Raw genomic sequence first — 17,495 nt, forward strand, 5'->3', positions numbered from 1 at the left:
ACTACAATCTCAAAACTATCTGTGCATCGAATGGACACATAGACTGTGGAGAATCATAGTCCGTTGGTACAAGATGGGTTTATCTTAAGTTCCTGATAGCCATTCGAGTGTCTACTTGTCTTCTGGGGTGATCTCTAAATTAAGAATTCTTTCTTATTATATACATATTGTATAATATTATATTATTGATTTACAGAATGTCCTGATAAGGATAAATGAATCCAACAATGATATGACAGCCGTCGTCGCAGACTTCGGACTTGCTGCGAAAATTCCACACCCAGTGTGAGTAAATTTCCTTTTATACGTTATCATTCTTTTTTTACTGAATTGTATCGAAAGTCTGGTTGGCAGCAGAAGATTCTAAAGAATTATTGCATTGCGGAACTTTTAATCATTAATATACAAATTAACCACTATGCATAGTAGTCACGGAGAGAGTTTGTATGTGACTTTATCGTTCTAGTACCTTCTGCCTTTTTAATTTTCATACAAGACCTGTGAGAAGGTTGATTTTTCATTAACGACGTGTGCACAACCCCTCTCTGGGATACAACTACATACTACTACTATACAATATGAATTATGTATGTTTTTTATTACATGAAAATAAGGTTGTTGGCCTGCCATGTCATGTCATGTCATGGCGGACTATTTAATCTAAAGTAATTTGCGTTAACGAAAAGGCACTTTAAAAAGATACTTTGAAAAACTGATGAGACCTCCATTCAAAATCATTCATCGCTTCCCAAGTATTTCTTTAATTCTTCCCTCCTTTCATTTGCTTCAGCCACACTCTTCTGGCTATAACCAGACAGTGGGACTACAATTAAAAATGATGAAAAATGGCATTCAGTCTCGACAGTTCATTTCGTTGATTTTTTACTCACTCCAATTTAGTTGGTGGTAGAATGTTTGCCCTTTTAATTTATATTAATTTGCTTGCTTTGTAGGAATGGCTACAGGCTACCAAGCGTTGGGTCCCCATGGTGGATGTCCCCCGAGTGTCTGAAGGGGCGTTGGTACGATCATCGCTCCGACATCTTCTCTTACGGCATCATTCTTTGTCAGCTTATTGCAAGAGTAAGTATTGAACACCGTTACCTACTTTCCTTCATCAGTCTCATTTTGGAACAAGTAAAGGCTTTATTGTCATTACAACGAGGCTCTTCCATTTCAGATTGTCTATAACTCTTAGTTCATATTTTTTCTCTGGTAGTATTTTGTATGAAATGCAGCTAAATTACATGAAGTGCCCCCTCCTGTCTATATTTGTATAGATAAAATGGTGACTGAACAACACTATCAATTAAGTGGTGCCTTCTGTTCCTATTATTATATGCCTATTATCAGTTATATAAACATTATAATTGTGATTCATTTTTGGGTTTTTATGCCATTTTGCGCTTCCATTATCAAGTGCGTGTTTATGTGTATACAAGTGAGGTGATAACATGTTGCACGCGTTAATCCTCATATGGCGGGAATTTCAATATAATAATTAGTTAAATTAATGTGGCTTTCCATGTTTAGTTTTGGTGTAGTTATCAGGTACCGGATACCAAGCTTAGCCCCGTCGGCTTTCAATTGCCTCTTTAATTAAGTTGTCCTCAATGCGTTTTGGGTCTTCCCAGGCGTTCAGGAAAAAATCCAAAGTAATGACCCGTTTCAATTTAGTGCTCGGCAATTGCCGATTTGTCAGGATGGCAGAGTTTTCACGCCGGAAAGTGTTCTGAGATCCTTTTGGAGATTCTCAATAAACATTATTATTGTTTTAGTTGGATGCTGATCCCGACATCTTGCCCCGGACTGACAACTTTGGGCTAGACTACCAGGCCTTTGCGCAGCTCTGTGATGGAGACACTATTCCAGACTTCCTCAGGCTCACCTTCCATTGTTGCATTGTGAGTTTTCATTTATTGCTTTTTTATCTTTATGTATTTAGATGCATACACTCAATATTCATTCATTCTGTTATTCCTTTCACACTCCATTTAATGCTTGGAGTAAGTGTATTAAACCGGCTTAAGTATAGGGGCTCTATAGAAGCCCAACTAAATCTGGATTCCAAGAAACTGGGCGTCTTATATAGGGCTGGTTAGCTATTCTTCAATAGTAACCAGTTGCAAACCCTATGCAAATCTCAAGCACAAAAATTGAATTTGGGAGCCACCTCTGGGCTGGCGGCCCACAATACTTGACAAACCTACTTGATTCTGTGCAAAGGAGGGCAAAGTCTGTCTGATTGACAATCCATTGTTAACAGGCCGATTGCCATCTATAATGCACAGACGCATTGTGGGCATGCCGAGTCTGTTCTACAGGTATTTTAATAGAGCCTGCTCTAAAGAACCAGTAGCATTAATCCCTGGTGCACCCGGCACACATGCAGTTGATGTTGGCTTCATGGGGATGGGTCGCTTCTTCAACTCGTTTTTATGTAAGACTTATGTGGAATGAGTTTCCGTCATCTGTTTTTTCTTCTTCACATATTCTGGGCCTCTTCAAGACCCACATTAATAAATCCCTCCCTAAAGCCCCAATCTTATCCCGCCTCACAATGCTGGGTGGCAACAGGGTGGCCAACAGGGTGGCAACATAGCTCCTCTGCCTTTACATTGCACAGACAGGGGCGCTCTTGTAAGGTGACACCTTTTTCATATCATTCACCAATCTCCTATTAACCCTTTCCTTCCTGACGGTACAAATTTGTACCTGTTGATTTCCTGCCTAAAATCTATGCCGCATTATCGTCTATACCTTTGCTAAGCCTGACAATACTTTCTAGTACCGTCTAGCTAGCCAATAACAGCAAAGTATTTGACATACGGCGATTTGGCGCCAAGTAGGGCAAATAATAAGTCTTCGCAACGACGACCGTAATGCGTGGTGACGTGCTGTTGTTTTAGAAAATATTTAAAAATAGTTATTACTTGGTAAGTGCTATTATTGTTTGTTACACTTGGAAATTAAGGTTTTGTTTATGTAGTAAATGTGTTTTAAGTGCATAATTCTAGTTATTAGTGTTTGAATAACTCGAAAAATCGTTAAGGACTAATAAGTACCGTCAGTAACTTCTTGTTATACTTTATTTGTTTGAGACATGAGTGAAATTTTCTTTTTTTTATATCGAACAAGTCCACGAATGCATATGAGACAACAATTTTTTTTATTTTTTTTTTTGATTTACTAGATTCTTATATGCCTTGAAGAGGTGAATCATTTAAATTTACTGAATTTAAAGTTAATGTTCTTTATACAAATAGAACGGCGTCATATGCGCCTCGCAATTTTTACCTCATGTGGGTATTTTAAAAATAATTTTTTTTATACAATCGTCCCGTACAATTTTTTTAAGCTTTTTTCAGGTCTTCGAAATGGATATTTCAAAAAATAATGCTTTGATTGAAGCATTACTTTTAGAAGACCTTCCGGATTGCGATGCGAATTCAGATGTGGAGTTGTCTCACGAAGAAAATATTGAAAATATGCAACTACATACATCTAGAACGTTTGATCAAATTTTCGAGGAAGCGTTGGAACAATCTTTAGATCAAGCTGAACTTGAGGTTACAAATGAGATCGAAGAAAAAAATGGAGAAGTAAGTCAATGCGCATTACCCTCCGGTTCTTCAGAAACTGTTGCTTTGATACCATCTAAAAAGAAGAAGAATATTGAGCCGAATCGTAAATGGAAAAAACGCGATTTAGAAACTTATCTTCCAGAATATTCTACAAATACGGGTGTGGTCGAAGAATGTTTTGCTGGATGTAATACACCCACCGATATTTTTTTAGTTTTCATTGATGATATTCTGGATATAATTATATATCAAAGTAACTTATATGCAGTCCAACATGATAAGGTCCTCAACCTAAAAAAGGAAGAACTGATGGCTTTTATTGGAATGAACTTTTACATGGCCTACAATACTAGACCTTCATGGACAGATCATTTTTCGTCGGCCCCTGATTTGAACAATCCTTTGGTAAGCAAGACCATGCCCAGAGATAGATTTGCAATTATTTTGTCCAACCTCCATTGCAATGATAACTCTCAACTGCTTCCTAACTGCAAAGACAAACTATACAAAATCAGACCTATAGTTGATGCTTTGAACAAACAATTTCAAGGGTGCTACCACGAAACGAGAGAAGTGAGTGTTGATGAATCAATGATAAAATTCAAGGGAAGGTCAGTCTTGAAACAATATCTTCCGATGAAACCAATAAAGAGAGGCTATAAGCTATGGTGTCTGGTTGACCAAAGAGGTTTTATAAAAAAATTCATGATTTATCAAGGAAAAGACGAAGTAATGAATGCAAAATTTTCCGATTGCACTTTAGGAGAAAGAGTGGTTTTGGAATTGACATAATCTGACTGGGGGAAGGATAAAGTAGTTTAATTCGACAATTTTTTTACATCGGTAGCTCTACTGGAGAAACTGAAGACTGAAAGAACTTACGGATGTGGAACAATGAGGGTTAATCGTAAGGGTGTACCCAACAATCTGTTAGCTGACTCTAAATTGAAACGTGGAGAATGTGACTATCGATTTTCTAATTTGGGCATCGGGTTTTGGAAATGGAAGGACAACAAAGTCGTAAACATTGCTTCGAATTTTCATGGCAACGAAGAAGAAACTGTAACTCGCAAAGAAAAAATTGGATCCAAATCGACAGTATCTTGTCCAAAATCTATCAAAGACTACAACTCTTACATGGGCGGTGTAGATACAGCTGACAGATTGAGGGCCTTGTACTGTGTAGACCGAAAGTCTCCAAAATTGTGGCACAGATTGTTTTGGGGAGTTCTGGATATAGCTTTTGTAAATGCATATGTTGTTCATGGGCTGATACTTGAAAAGACTTCTGTAAAAGAGTTTAGACGGTCAGTTGCACAAGGATTGATGACAAAAAAGATCTTGACAAGAAAAAAAGGTTATCGAGGGAAAACCAACCCAGCCCTGGCCCATCTAAAAGGCGCAAAGCAAACTATTCGACATTGAAAGATGTTAGGTTGGGTAACAGAGGCATACACTGGCCTACTTTTGTAGAAAACAGAGGCAGATGCGAAGTATGCAGCATCAAGAAGATACAGTCAAAGCCTCACTCAAAATGTTCTCACTGCAATGTATTCTTATGTCTAAATGAAAAGAAAAACTGCTTTACTGAATACCACGAGATTCATTTTTAATTATTTATAACTATTAATATTTATTTAACGATTTAATTAGTTTAAAAAAAAACTTATGTTTTAAAAGTTCCTATTATACACATTACTATGATACACAAAGTTCCTGACGGTACAAATTAGTCCAGGTCACAGTAATAATACCTAGAATGCAAATAAAAATCTAAAAAAAATTTATGTGTTTCCTTTACAACATATTATTAAGAATCTCATATAAAACCATTAATTTTGTACTTTTTTCTCATAGCCGTTAGGAAAGGGTTAAATAAGTGATAAAGTTTGTCAATTACTATTTTGATGTATCATTACATTAGATTATCAGTATGACGGGCCCTCATGTTGGAGGTGCTTTCAACTAGCAATCCGGAGGTCGCTGGTTCAAATCCCGGAGTGCGAAAGTAAATTTTATTTCATTAGTTTGTGAAAATTAAATATTATATTTGCGGCACATTCCAGAGTGGAAGATACATCCATACCACCCTGGTGTAAGACCAGATGTGAATAGATAGAACTCCCCCACCTTCCTCTTTACCATTTCCTTCCCCCCTCCGATAACTTCAGCCCCACAACATACCCCAATTGAGGAAGCCAGACCTACTGTCTCCAGACGGTCGGAAGCAGTTGGGATACTTGTACGGTATTCACGTAATAAAAAAAAAACTATTTATCTGCACATGTAATGAAACTTTTGTTTTTCAGTATTCACAATATTATTTTATGTTCGAAACATTGCAGCACTTCTAAGGTTTTCAGTATTTGCATAAAACGTATGAATTCTGCACCGAATTGATCATTTTTTTTATTTTCAGTTTGATCCCAAGTCACGGCCTCTTTTCTCCGACATCATAAAAAAACTGGAAATATTGATGGAAGACTTGGACAGGAAACAAAATGCTTCTTGGTCATGCTCAGAAAACAACTCTCTGCACAGGTTAGCCATTAACACTGCTTATTCTTATAGCTGCACTGTGAAGATTGTAGTCTTGTCTGTTAAACTGGCGAAGACTAGAAGTAAGAACAATCTGCCCACATTACTGTCACAATCTACACAAAAAGGACTGCTGAGCACATAGCCAGCTCCAAATTCTGCCCGCCACCAAGATCTGGAAAAACCTTACTCCATGACCCGGGCACCCCTGCTAAGTCATCAAACCTAGCGAACCACTTGGGGTGAACTATGATAAAGGTGTTGGTAATCCAAAGAATGGTTCCAGGGGCGGCAGTACCAGTAATATCCTTTTAATGGTATGAAATAAGGTTATCCAGAATGAGAGAGAAACTTCTAACTTAGAATGAATAAGACTCACTAATAATTCGATAAAGCTGGAGACGTTTGATCAAAGCCTTCGTTCAAAACAGGACATCAGAAGGCTAGTGTCTATATAATTTATTTTCAATACTCGTTTGAATTCCAGTTCACCGGTTCGGCACATGGCCGTCAAGTCTGAGGTGTCGAAGCGCAACTCTGTAGACGTGTCTCTGCTCCGTGACTATGCGGCCACCAGCTCTGATTCCGTGGAGAGCGACATATCCCCGGCCACCCCGCACACGGTGCACACCACCACTACCGCAAGCTCTGCTTCCAAGGCTGACAAGGACTATGCTAAGAAACAGAAACTCAGCTATCATCAAAAATGTGAGTGAATATTTGTGAAAACGTTAAAACGATTTGCTATAATTGTTGTACATAAAACAATGTGACACAGTATTTGCACACAATTTAACAGGGCTCTTTTAACTGTCAGTTAATTTTCTACGGCACTGCCAGTAATAATTTTTTAATAAATTCGCCAACGAAATGTTACATTAATAAATTGTGTATTTCAAACAAATTTTAAATCGACAAAATGCATTCCTGTCCTTTAGATTTGCCTCTAAAGAAGCGTTGGACATAATGCTGAGCACGAGCTCAATATATGTAATGAGTTTATTGTATTTTGAATCATGTACATTTTAGTACACATTATTATGGATGATAATGAACATTTTAATTCTTTTCAGTGCAACATCGGCGATCTCTCTCAGAGACTGTGAGTGGCTTGATCTTCTGGCCACACACCGCGCCCTCGGACAAGGCCCGCTGCCACCTGCTGCAGCGTGGACACCCGTCCCCCCCGCGGCACCCCACCCACCCCACCCTGCCGCTGTCCAACCGCCCCACGCTCAACAAGATTGCCGAGATCATGCTGCTCAAGGACCCACACTATAAGCCCCGCCTCGCTTCCAAGCTGGAGGGAGATGCTGCACCACCGGCCCCAAACCCCTTCACCACCTTTGCGCAGTTCCGAGGTGTTAAGAAGATCCTTGGCGGATCCCCGAGCTCGTATGCTTCGGGAGTCGGTGATCTCTTTTCATCCTGCTTCGAACTGCCATCACCATTTTACGGGGGAACGCCGTCCTCTAAATTGCCTAAAACTGTGGATGAAGTTGACATGTGCAAGAAATCCAAGCGGGAAAAAAAGAGTAACACTCTCAGTGTCAAGCAAACGAGCTCCTTGCCAGTATCTCCGGTGCTATCGAGACAAGACAGCTTTGTGCGCCCGGATCCTGATAATGTTCCGCAGTCCAGTTCGTCCGTTACAGGAGAAAGGCTGCAGGAGTGTGTCAACAAATTAGTTAATTTAAACTTCTGCGAAGATTGTCCGGAAGGTTGTGGCAAAAACGATGATGCCAGTGATTCTTGTAATAATGATTCCGGGTCTTGCTGTACTGCGTCTAGAAAACTTTGCTACGATTCGGGAAATGCCGACGGAGTATCAGACGGCAGCTCTTCCAACTGCTCCAAGGAAATGGTCGGCACCGGAGCTATTAGTAAAAGCTCAGCCAACAAAGGAAAAGCCAAGTCACTATTTACTCATCCGTTATTTAAAAATGTAATGGATACCGAGAAAGTCGGCCATTCTGTCAGACCGTTTGCCAATCCGCATGAGAACAACATTGCGGGGAATTATGATTTGCAAGATTATTCACACTTCCCAAACAAACCATCCCCAGTATTACTGCAGAAGAGTAGCTCTAGTATTGAATTGTCCATAGATAATTCTTTTACCCCCAATTTGATGAACATAAAGAATGGCGCCAATATCCTCAGAAGGAGGGGCTCCTGCGAGAGTGGTATTTTTTCTGTGGTCAATGAAGACTTTTCAACACCAAATTGCATGATAGACTGTTACAACTTCAATACCATATGTCCTTGTGTACTAAGATATTTTTGTCACTGTAAATGTCCTAATACAGAGAAGTGCCTTTTTTCACAAAACTTACCCCAATCCACAGACACGACCGACAGCTCTTCGGGAGATAAAGGTGGTCCCAAATGCAACACAGAAAATCCTGACAGTCTTTTCCAAAGTGAGTGCGATTGTAAAGATACTTGCGGTACATTTACCCAAGATGTGGTGCATAATCCGCTAGGTAACTTCAGTAGTGAGGATCCTGAAAGTGTACACGAACATTGTGAACATAGAAAGACCTCCGGTAAAGGTGAAACATTCGGAGAAAGAAAGGATCAGTGTTGTGATAATGCGGAAGATTGTAACAATTGTAGACTGTTTTCTAGTAAAACTCAGTTGAAAGGCGAAATTAATACTGGTTGTGATTCAAATTTATCATTATGTCATAATTGCTTAGATAACTACTGTAATATTTTTCATCATAAATACTGTTTTAAAAATATCAATGTGGAACATGCCTTGGGTTGCGGCACTCTATCAGGCAGCTCGGCTAACTCCAGTCTGTTTCTTCATGATGACTCTGCCCTTTCCACCACCACCGTCAGCTCTCTCCGCAGTCTGGATGACCTGGACTGCTTAAACCCATCTTCTTCCAGAGAATACTTGCGGGGATCCTTCGCCTGCCCCAAACATCCAATGGACGGATTGGATCAGGCGGATTGCAAGAATAACAGCGACGACCAGTCCGTCTCTGAAGATTCGGAAACTATTTGTGGTCAGTGTAATCTATTTAGGGTCGGCCAGGCCCCTCTGCCATCCAAAGAATGTCAATTATTGAGTAGGTGCTGCTTGTTTTATCACAATAGAAGACACGACGTGTGTCCGTGTCACAGGTCTTACATGAACGTGGACATTGACGCTCGCAGTGTCGACCTCGGCCTCATCAACAGATTAGCCATGGATGAAGAAATAAGGAACATGATGCTGCAACGAAATACTTTCACTAATCAATTACTCTATTCCTCTAGTAAACGGACGTCCAGTATCTACACGGACAGCTCCGATGATATATCCTCTTTAGCCGGCTCCGACTCTTTATATTTTGAGGATCGTATAAATTACTCGGGAATCAATAATGCACGGTCGGCGCAGATTTCCAAAATAGTGGAATACTTTGAAAGAAAAGGTTCTAGTTTTAAGCCATCCAGTCTGAAGCCAAATCTATCTATTCCCACATCATCTGCGGCTTATTCCAACTCACGATTCAAATTAGCTGGAAATGCCAGTTTTGTACCAAAAATATCCAGCGGAGATATCATCTTTTCCGGTAAAAACCCGCGCAAAGGCGGACTGCAACCTGAGTTCTTGGATGTGAAGAGACACCTGGATAACGACGCCAGGAATATATCCGAGCCGCAGAAGGAGTATAACTTTGGCGAAACGGGTCGCAGAATGGCGGAGTTGCGACACCGTCTCACGGGGCAGAACAACCTATGCCTGAACATGGGGCCCGACATGGGGCCCGGGCGGCGCGAGGAGGGGCCCTCCATTCCCTCCTGTGCCCGCAAGTGCCTGTCGCAGCAGAGACTGATGGTCTGCGAGGGAGCTGTCAAGTCCAAGTTGCAACTGTTTGACAGAAAGAAATAAGTCTTACTATGATTTTATATTTTAAATAAATGTACTGTGTTTTTAAAGAAATGAGACTGTATGATTGTCATTCATGTCAGTCAAAAATATGAATACTATTTTTAAAGTTATATTGTTTGTACTAATATTTATTATGAAAATGAAACACCCACGTCATATGAACCGCTTATTCTTAATAAATTTTTGTTTTGTATGTTAAGTCCTACCACGAGCTATTATTTTTTTGCGGAAATGTTTTATTTATTAGTTTATTAAGTACCTATCTTTATACAGGGTGGCCACAATGATTTTGATTGAACTGGAAATTATTAGGTGATTTAAACGTATAAGGTTTTCAGGGATAAATAAGTTAAGTAGATTTCTAATGATTCAATGTTATTTTTCTTCAAAATTTCTACCACTATTTAATTCCCAATATCTTTCACAATAATTCATGCATCGTTTCCAGAAGGCGTAGCATAAATTGGAATGTAAATGAAAAATGTATTTAAAGTAGGGATTTACCTATGCCCTAGAACAGATTTACCTATGCCCTAGAACAGATTTACCTATGCCCTAGAACAAATTTAAATTATCTGGCAAAAAGTTATGAATTAGAATTGCTCTGATTATCTGGAATTAGCGTAGAATTTATTGTGAAATATGTTTTTTTGTGGCAACCCTGTTACAGTCTACGGCATTTCTAATTGTTTATGTTGAATCTGTTTAATTTATTTCTGTGTTATAAAAATACATATAAACATTAAGTAAATGGAATAAAACTTTCTAATACATAATTGGGTTGATTTCATAATATTATTTACAATACATAATTGCATTACAAATGTGGATTGATGAACTTGTGCTAACTTGGCAGCTGTTATTTATTTATGACCAGTAGCACAAGGGTGTTTTTCCCATTCAATTTGTTCTTATCCCAAATTAAATTTAAATTTTGTCTTGTATTAAATAATTTTCACATATGAATATTATTAAATTTACATCATTACAAATTCAAACACTTTCAGATTACATTGAAAATAGTTGCTTTAACATAGTGAATGGTTGCAACAGCACTCATTATTAAAAACTTAGTGAAAGGAAGCAACATTAATTTTTTTTAAATGTAGTGATATGATGCAATATTCAATGTTAAAAAAATAATGAAACTATGCCACCTTCATTATAAAAAAAAATTGTGAAATCATACAACATTCATTGATAAAAACATAATGAAATTCATTGTTAAAAATTAGATAAATGATGCAACATTCATTGGTAAAAACACAGTGAAATGATGCAACATTCATTTTTAAAACATTGTGGAAGGATTCATTGTTAAAAGATATATTTTTTCAATTCAAACTTTGGACACCAAAATAAAAGCAAAAAAAACAAAACCCACTAAAAAGTTGTTATTGTACGATTTGTAATACATAATTAACTTTTTTTTAAATTTTCATAATTTATTATCATCAATTGAAATAATACAATACAATAATTGAAAATCCCTAAATGGTTGACTATTGTATTATTAGAAAGATAATATTTTTATTCCTATACAAATAAATTGGTTGTATTGTTTTGTTATTGGACAAAAGCGTTAACCTAATTTAATTGTTTTACGATAATCATTACTAACATCAGTATTATATGAAATAGTATTGTTTGCTTAAGTTCATTCTGTACTTGTGTGCTTTATCCCCAGCTGTAGATAGTTACAGTACTTAACAGTCGAAGGCAATCGGCATCTGGCAATAGTATATACATAAACATTAAACGAACCAATCACTTTATGTGAAACGGTGTACCAACCAGTACAGAACAAAAAATTTTCATTGACAGTAATACGCATCTCTTGATTTAAACCCAAAATCTAACATCATTAATTTCATGACTTGTTTTCTGTACTATACATCCTCCTCTTTTTTTTGTAAGCGTTTTAATAAATTTCAGTTATTACATGACACTGGGATATAATTTTGTCCATACTTATATGGTAGTATCAATATTATATTTAATTTAATTTATTTGATTCTGTAAAATGCCTACAATAATTGTCAGATCCCGATAGTATCCGATAACTGTCCAAATGTGAGGGTATAGCGTAAGAAATGTTTATTTAATGTGAAAAAAGGAAGGAATAACTCAGACGCTTTTTAAATCCAGGATTCAGTTGCATCAAAATAGAATTTTTACATAATTTGTAAGCCTCAAACCTCCATATAAATGAATCCCTCGAGACCTATTCAGCAAACGATGCAAAGAAAATATTAAAATGTGTTGTATTTATGCAACTTGAATATTTATATTGGAATACATATCTTCTTCCATTGAACGAGTCCTTCCTTTGAATAATATAATAGTATTAATAATGTAATGTTCATTGTCCTGAGAACATGTGGACAAGTCCGTCGAGCGGTCCGCTGAGTACGGCCTCACGTGTCTGCTGCGGTGATGGCAAAGTTAAACAACCAATGCCACAGTTCTATAAACCTCCTAAATGATCATTTGGGCTGATTGCAATAATTATATACTATGGAAAGATAGGTTTTATATTTTGTAAATAAGAAATGAAAAATAGCAACTACTAGGTGTAATTCGGATGGCCTAAAGGTTGACGGTGATCTAGTACAATAGAAGGTTCCGTTGTGACAAACTAACACTAGGCTGTAGAACAAGTTTGTTGTTAACAATAACTTTATTTTAGTTAACCGTTAGGACATGTCATCCGTGTTTTGTGGCCAAAAAGATAAACCCAACCGACCGGATTGTGGTTGTCTCCACTTCTGTTGTGGGGAGCTTGGAACTATGGAGAGGTGTGTTTTATACCCCTGAATTAATTGACTTTTAAAAGCCATTTGCTACATAAATGGTTAATCTGTTGATTATTGTACAAATATATTAAATATATACATATTATATTTTGAGTTATCTATAAATGTATTAACCTTGGAAATCAAATGGAGCTATTGAAGTAATAAAGTATAGTATGGTTTATTTTATTAGTTTAAACGGATTACCATGTTGTGTTAAATAGATGAATAGAAACTTATTTTGTACAGATAATAATTTGGCAACAGTATTCAAGTTTTTCTTACATTATTGTATAATTCAATTAAAAAGGTTGCTTTTAAGTAGATAATTATTATGAAACACATTATTATATTTTTGTCTTAAATAATCAACTGATTGGTTTGTATACATAGATAAATGTACAATAAATATATATTGAAACATACCCCAATTTTCTTGTGATTCTAACCCTGTTTTTCTCCCACTTTATTTACAAACGAAAAAAATTATGCAAGCATAAATCTATCATTCTAGGTATAAAGAGTATAAGTCAAAAATATGAAATTATAGATTATTTAATTGATTTAAATGATTCTGAAAGTTGTTGTTTTTGACTAGTACTCTTTATGCTTAGCGTGATAGACATATCATGTGACCGGATAAATCATCACAATGATAATTCATCACATATTTAAAAAGTTATATAAAGTCATGGAAAGTGATGAAACAAAAACTTTATTAACTGGGTTAAGTAGGTTAGGTTAGGTTGAAAAAATTTTTTTCATCGTTCTAATGACTTTATATCACTTTTTAAAAGTGTGTTGAATTGTCACTGTGTTGAGTTATCATGGAACCATCATTTTGCATCAATCATGTTTTTTTTGGGTATCATAATGCATGTCTAAAATTATTTAGTTTTACTAATTTTTTAGTCATTTAGATAAATTGACGAATTATGGGGGAAGTAGGTAATAGCAAAAATAATAATAACAACAAAAACAAAAACTAATTATCCACATCCCACACTCAAAAACTAACTACACACTAAATTAATTTTTTAGAAGGACGTGCACAATTATTGGGGACATAAAGATGAAGCTCATACACTACCGGCGGTGGAGACAATCAGGTCTGGAAAGTGAACACAAATTATTTAAAACTTATCGTACTAGAATTAAACGCAATATTTCAATAGCCCACAAAAATTATATTTCGGAGGTAGAGAATAATGTGAAAAACGATCCGAAATAAATCTGGAAATATATTTCTGACAAGAAACGTGACAAAGGTTTCTTAAGTCATGTTAATCTGAATGATCGCACACACAAAGGATCCGACATACCAGAATCCTTCGCAAAGTATTTTCAATCTGTCTATAATTCAAAAAAAGTTGATTTTGAATCTTATGTGCCAAGACAGACTAGATCAACAAATGCTTAAAATATATCTATTCATAGCGTTGAAATTGTAGATTTCCATTTAGCAGTAAAGAAACTGAAACCAACAACATTGTATGGTCCTGATTTTATTCCATCCTTTGTTAATTAAGGGATGTTCTGAACCATTATGCTCACATTTCACCACAACCTTAAATAACACATCTGCCCTGATGATGGACACTGCAATGCTGTCCGAAACGTCGGCTAAAGGAGTTAGCGCAACACGGCATAACACCCCAAAAACAAATAGCCAAAATACTTTTGGCCGTGAAAATCTTAAATCATTTTATAATAATATCTTTTCACACCCTTATATTTTCCATTCGTCTTTGGTTCAATTTACTAAATGTATATTGGAAAAAATTAAATCAAATTGTTAATTATGAACCCTCTATCTCTGCTGTGTGTAAGATATTTAAGTTATTTTTTCATTTTCATTTTTGTTTTTTCTTTCTTTATTTTCTTTATCTTTGAATATTATTTTATGTACATAGATATAAGTATGTATTGTTTTTATAGTTACATTATCAAGGTTAGTTTACATTATGTATTCATTTTGAATTTCAAGCCCTCCTGGGTACATACTTAACATACTTTCACATACTTAACTATGGGAAGAGTAGCATTTGTGGAAAAATCATCGTTCTTACGGGCACAAATGCAAGACTTTGTGAATTCAAGGCTTAGAACTTTGAAAGCAAGTAATTTTTAAATCTTACTAAGAATTATGGTCTGAAGTGGAATCAATGACAGAATCTGCATACAATAGAATTTCACTGTTTGTTTCCCTAATAAATTTTGTTATATTTCGACATTTCTATTTGTTCAGTTTTCCAGTTATTGGTGGCTGATGGATTTGGGTGCCTGAGTGTTGAAAGGCAAGTCTGGAGATGTCATTTTGGATAACAACAGAATGCAAGTAATAATTAGTACCAGAGATGTGCTTTATTTCAAATAAATCCATTTCAAATGGAAATGCAAAATGGGTATTTTCCATTTTGCATTTTAAATGCTTTTCTAAAAACCATTTTGCATTTTGCATTTTAAATGCTTTTCTCAATGCATTTTTCATTTTAAATGCTTTTTTGCAACATTCTTCCTACTAACTCCACTACATCTTTTTTTCATAAGCCCCGAATGTCAGTCGGTCCTCAACCTCGCTATGAGAGATAATTTACATTTTTCAAGTTGCTCCCTGGTAGAAGCCCTGGCAATCGAGTGATACCATTACAAAAAAAACTGATTCAAATACTGAACACGGGGCCATGATGCTATAATATTAAATGTTAGATAGCAGTTTCTATGTTTTTACGTTGGCAAAATTTGTCCCGCGCAAATTTTTTGTGGTTCATAATCTGTAGTCGTGGCATTTTTTGATTTACCATCATGTAATATGTTTGTTCTACATTGATGTCCATTATTAAATGACAAAACTGTTTGAAAATTCTATAATTATTTTAATTGTTTGACCTGAGAAACCATTTTGCATTTTCAATGCATTTTGAAATTAGGTATTTTGCATTTTGCATTTTAAATGCTTTTCTAAAAACCATTTTGCATTTTGCATTTTCAAATGGAAAAGTTTTGACCCATTTCCATTTCGCATTTCAAATGGTTATGGGTACCCATTTTGCACATCTCTGATTAGTACCTACCAACTAAAATATAAATTGAAGAACAGTGATTAGAGAAGGCCTCATAGGGAAATTTCTGCTGCATATCAAGATTTGCATTATGTAGTAACTGAAGTTTTGGGTCCCATTTTTACACTACATGAAGAGCTAACGTTTGCTGCGAAAATATGGTAATTTTTTAATTTCACAGTATTCGCGATTAAAATCAATAACAGTTTAATATATACTTCGCGTATTTCCAATCATGGTTTTAGATACTAGTGGCAAGTAGTAACACAAGTCCTAAGTGGGAACCTTGAGGAACACCTGATGTAATTCTAAACCTTTAACCACAACCACCATACACTTGTATTAGGTATTTTTTCCTAGCAGCATACAATAAATGTGCTGTGAATCTGTGTGTTTTAAATTTTATTAGTTTGAAATGAACTACAACACCTACAGTTATATTATTATTATCTTTAGTTTAGAATTTTCCGAGGAATTAATGTAGGTACTTTCCTACTTTTTCACGAAAATTAATCGTGGTTTTAGATTATCTGAGAAGATAGATTCTTTGTTGTTTAGAAAATTTAAAATCTACGTGTGAACACATAAAAATATTTAAAGTTAGTACCAAAGTAAGCATCTCTCGACCAAAACAATTACAAATGTGAAAATGTTTTAATAAAAAGAGAAACAAGTTAACGATTTTGGAGTAGGTAAGTTATGCATGAAAAAGGCGATACGTTTTCGAGGTCATTTCCGTAAAATTTTCGCAAGTTCGTCATGTTTTCTAGTAAACGTCCACAACACAACGGTATCTAAATAATATATTATATACCATCCCACATTAGTCGTTGTGACGTCACTGGCCCCGCGCAGACGTACAGACAGACTCCCCCCTGGAACTAGGTTACGCGGGCTTACATCCGCGAGTTACTGAACCAACTTCGGCAAGTTGACTTGCTAAAGTAGATCCACCTTATATCGTGGACTTGTTATTTTTGATAGTTCGTAAAACGCTATGTTCTTAACTTGTAAATTAGAATAGGTTTAAAAAATTATTTTTTAATAAAAAAAATGGATTGCAAATTAAAAGAAGTTAAATTGCTGTAAATTTTGCATTCATCTTGAAATGGCCTTTTTTTATTATACAAAGAAAAATGTTTCTGCGAATGCGAATGGCGATACAGTTTGAGCGTTGGCATACATTTTTAGAATAAGTGCAAATAGTTGCAGTTGTGCCCTTCAGATAGTTATTCTTCTTATTTTCAATGATAAAGTACTGTTTAAAAGACAAAGTTTTATGCATAGTTCAAAGAATGACCGGCAATCGGAAGATTGCGGGTTCAATTCCCGTCAGCGGCATTTTTTTGGGAATATTTTTTCAATTTATATGTTTCAGGCTAATAATTTTTTCTTAAAATAATAAGTTATACTTCTGTTTATATATAAGTAGACAGAGCCTGGGAAGTCAAATTTGTAAAGTGCCCTTGAGGTGATTGTTTTACAAAAAACGGCGCTGTACAAATAATCCAATTATTATTATCTGACTGAGCCATATTCCACCGCGTATTATGCGAACTATGTGTCATTTCTCAGTTTAGGGAAATTTAATTTATCCCTCTACTTCATTATCATTTTGTTAGCA

The 17,495-nt window shown here is 35.9% G+C and overlaps 1 protein-coding gene across 1 annotated transcript in view; it reads left to right on the top strand.

The window, feature by feature from the left end:
* The window catches only part of cdi (serine/threonine kinase), an 88,569-nt gene extending 78,549 nt beyond the window's left edge, over positions 1-10,020 (top strand). The window contains exons 4-9 of the mRNA XM_089634618.1: positions 197-285; positions 954-1,083; positions 1,779-1,904; positions 6,004-6,125; positions 6,610-6,830; positions 7,196-10,020. Coding sequence (XP_089490744.1) covers positions 197-285; positions 954-1,083; positions 1,779-1,904; positions 6,004-6,125; positions 6,610-6,830; positions 7,196-10,014 — 3,507 coding nt within the window. The 3' untranslated portion in view covers positions 10,015-10,020. The remainder of the gene's footprint in view (positions 1-196; positions 286-953; positions 1,084-1,778; positions 1,905-6,003; positions 6,126-6,609; positions 6,831-7,195) is intronic.
* The last annotated feature ends 7,475 nt before the right edge of the window (positions 10,021-17,495 follow it).

The sequence above is a fragment of the Hesperophylax consimilis genome, chromosome 1 (assembly GCF_061612785.1).
Source record: "Hesperophylax consimilis isolate HC1 chromosome 1, BYU_Hcon_1.0, whole genome shotgun sequence".
In the NCBI taxonomy this organism is placed as follows: Eukaryota; Metazoa; Arthropoda; class Insecta; order Trichoptera; family Limnephilidae; genus Hesperophylax; species Hesperophylax consimilis.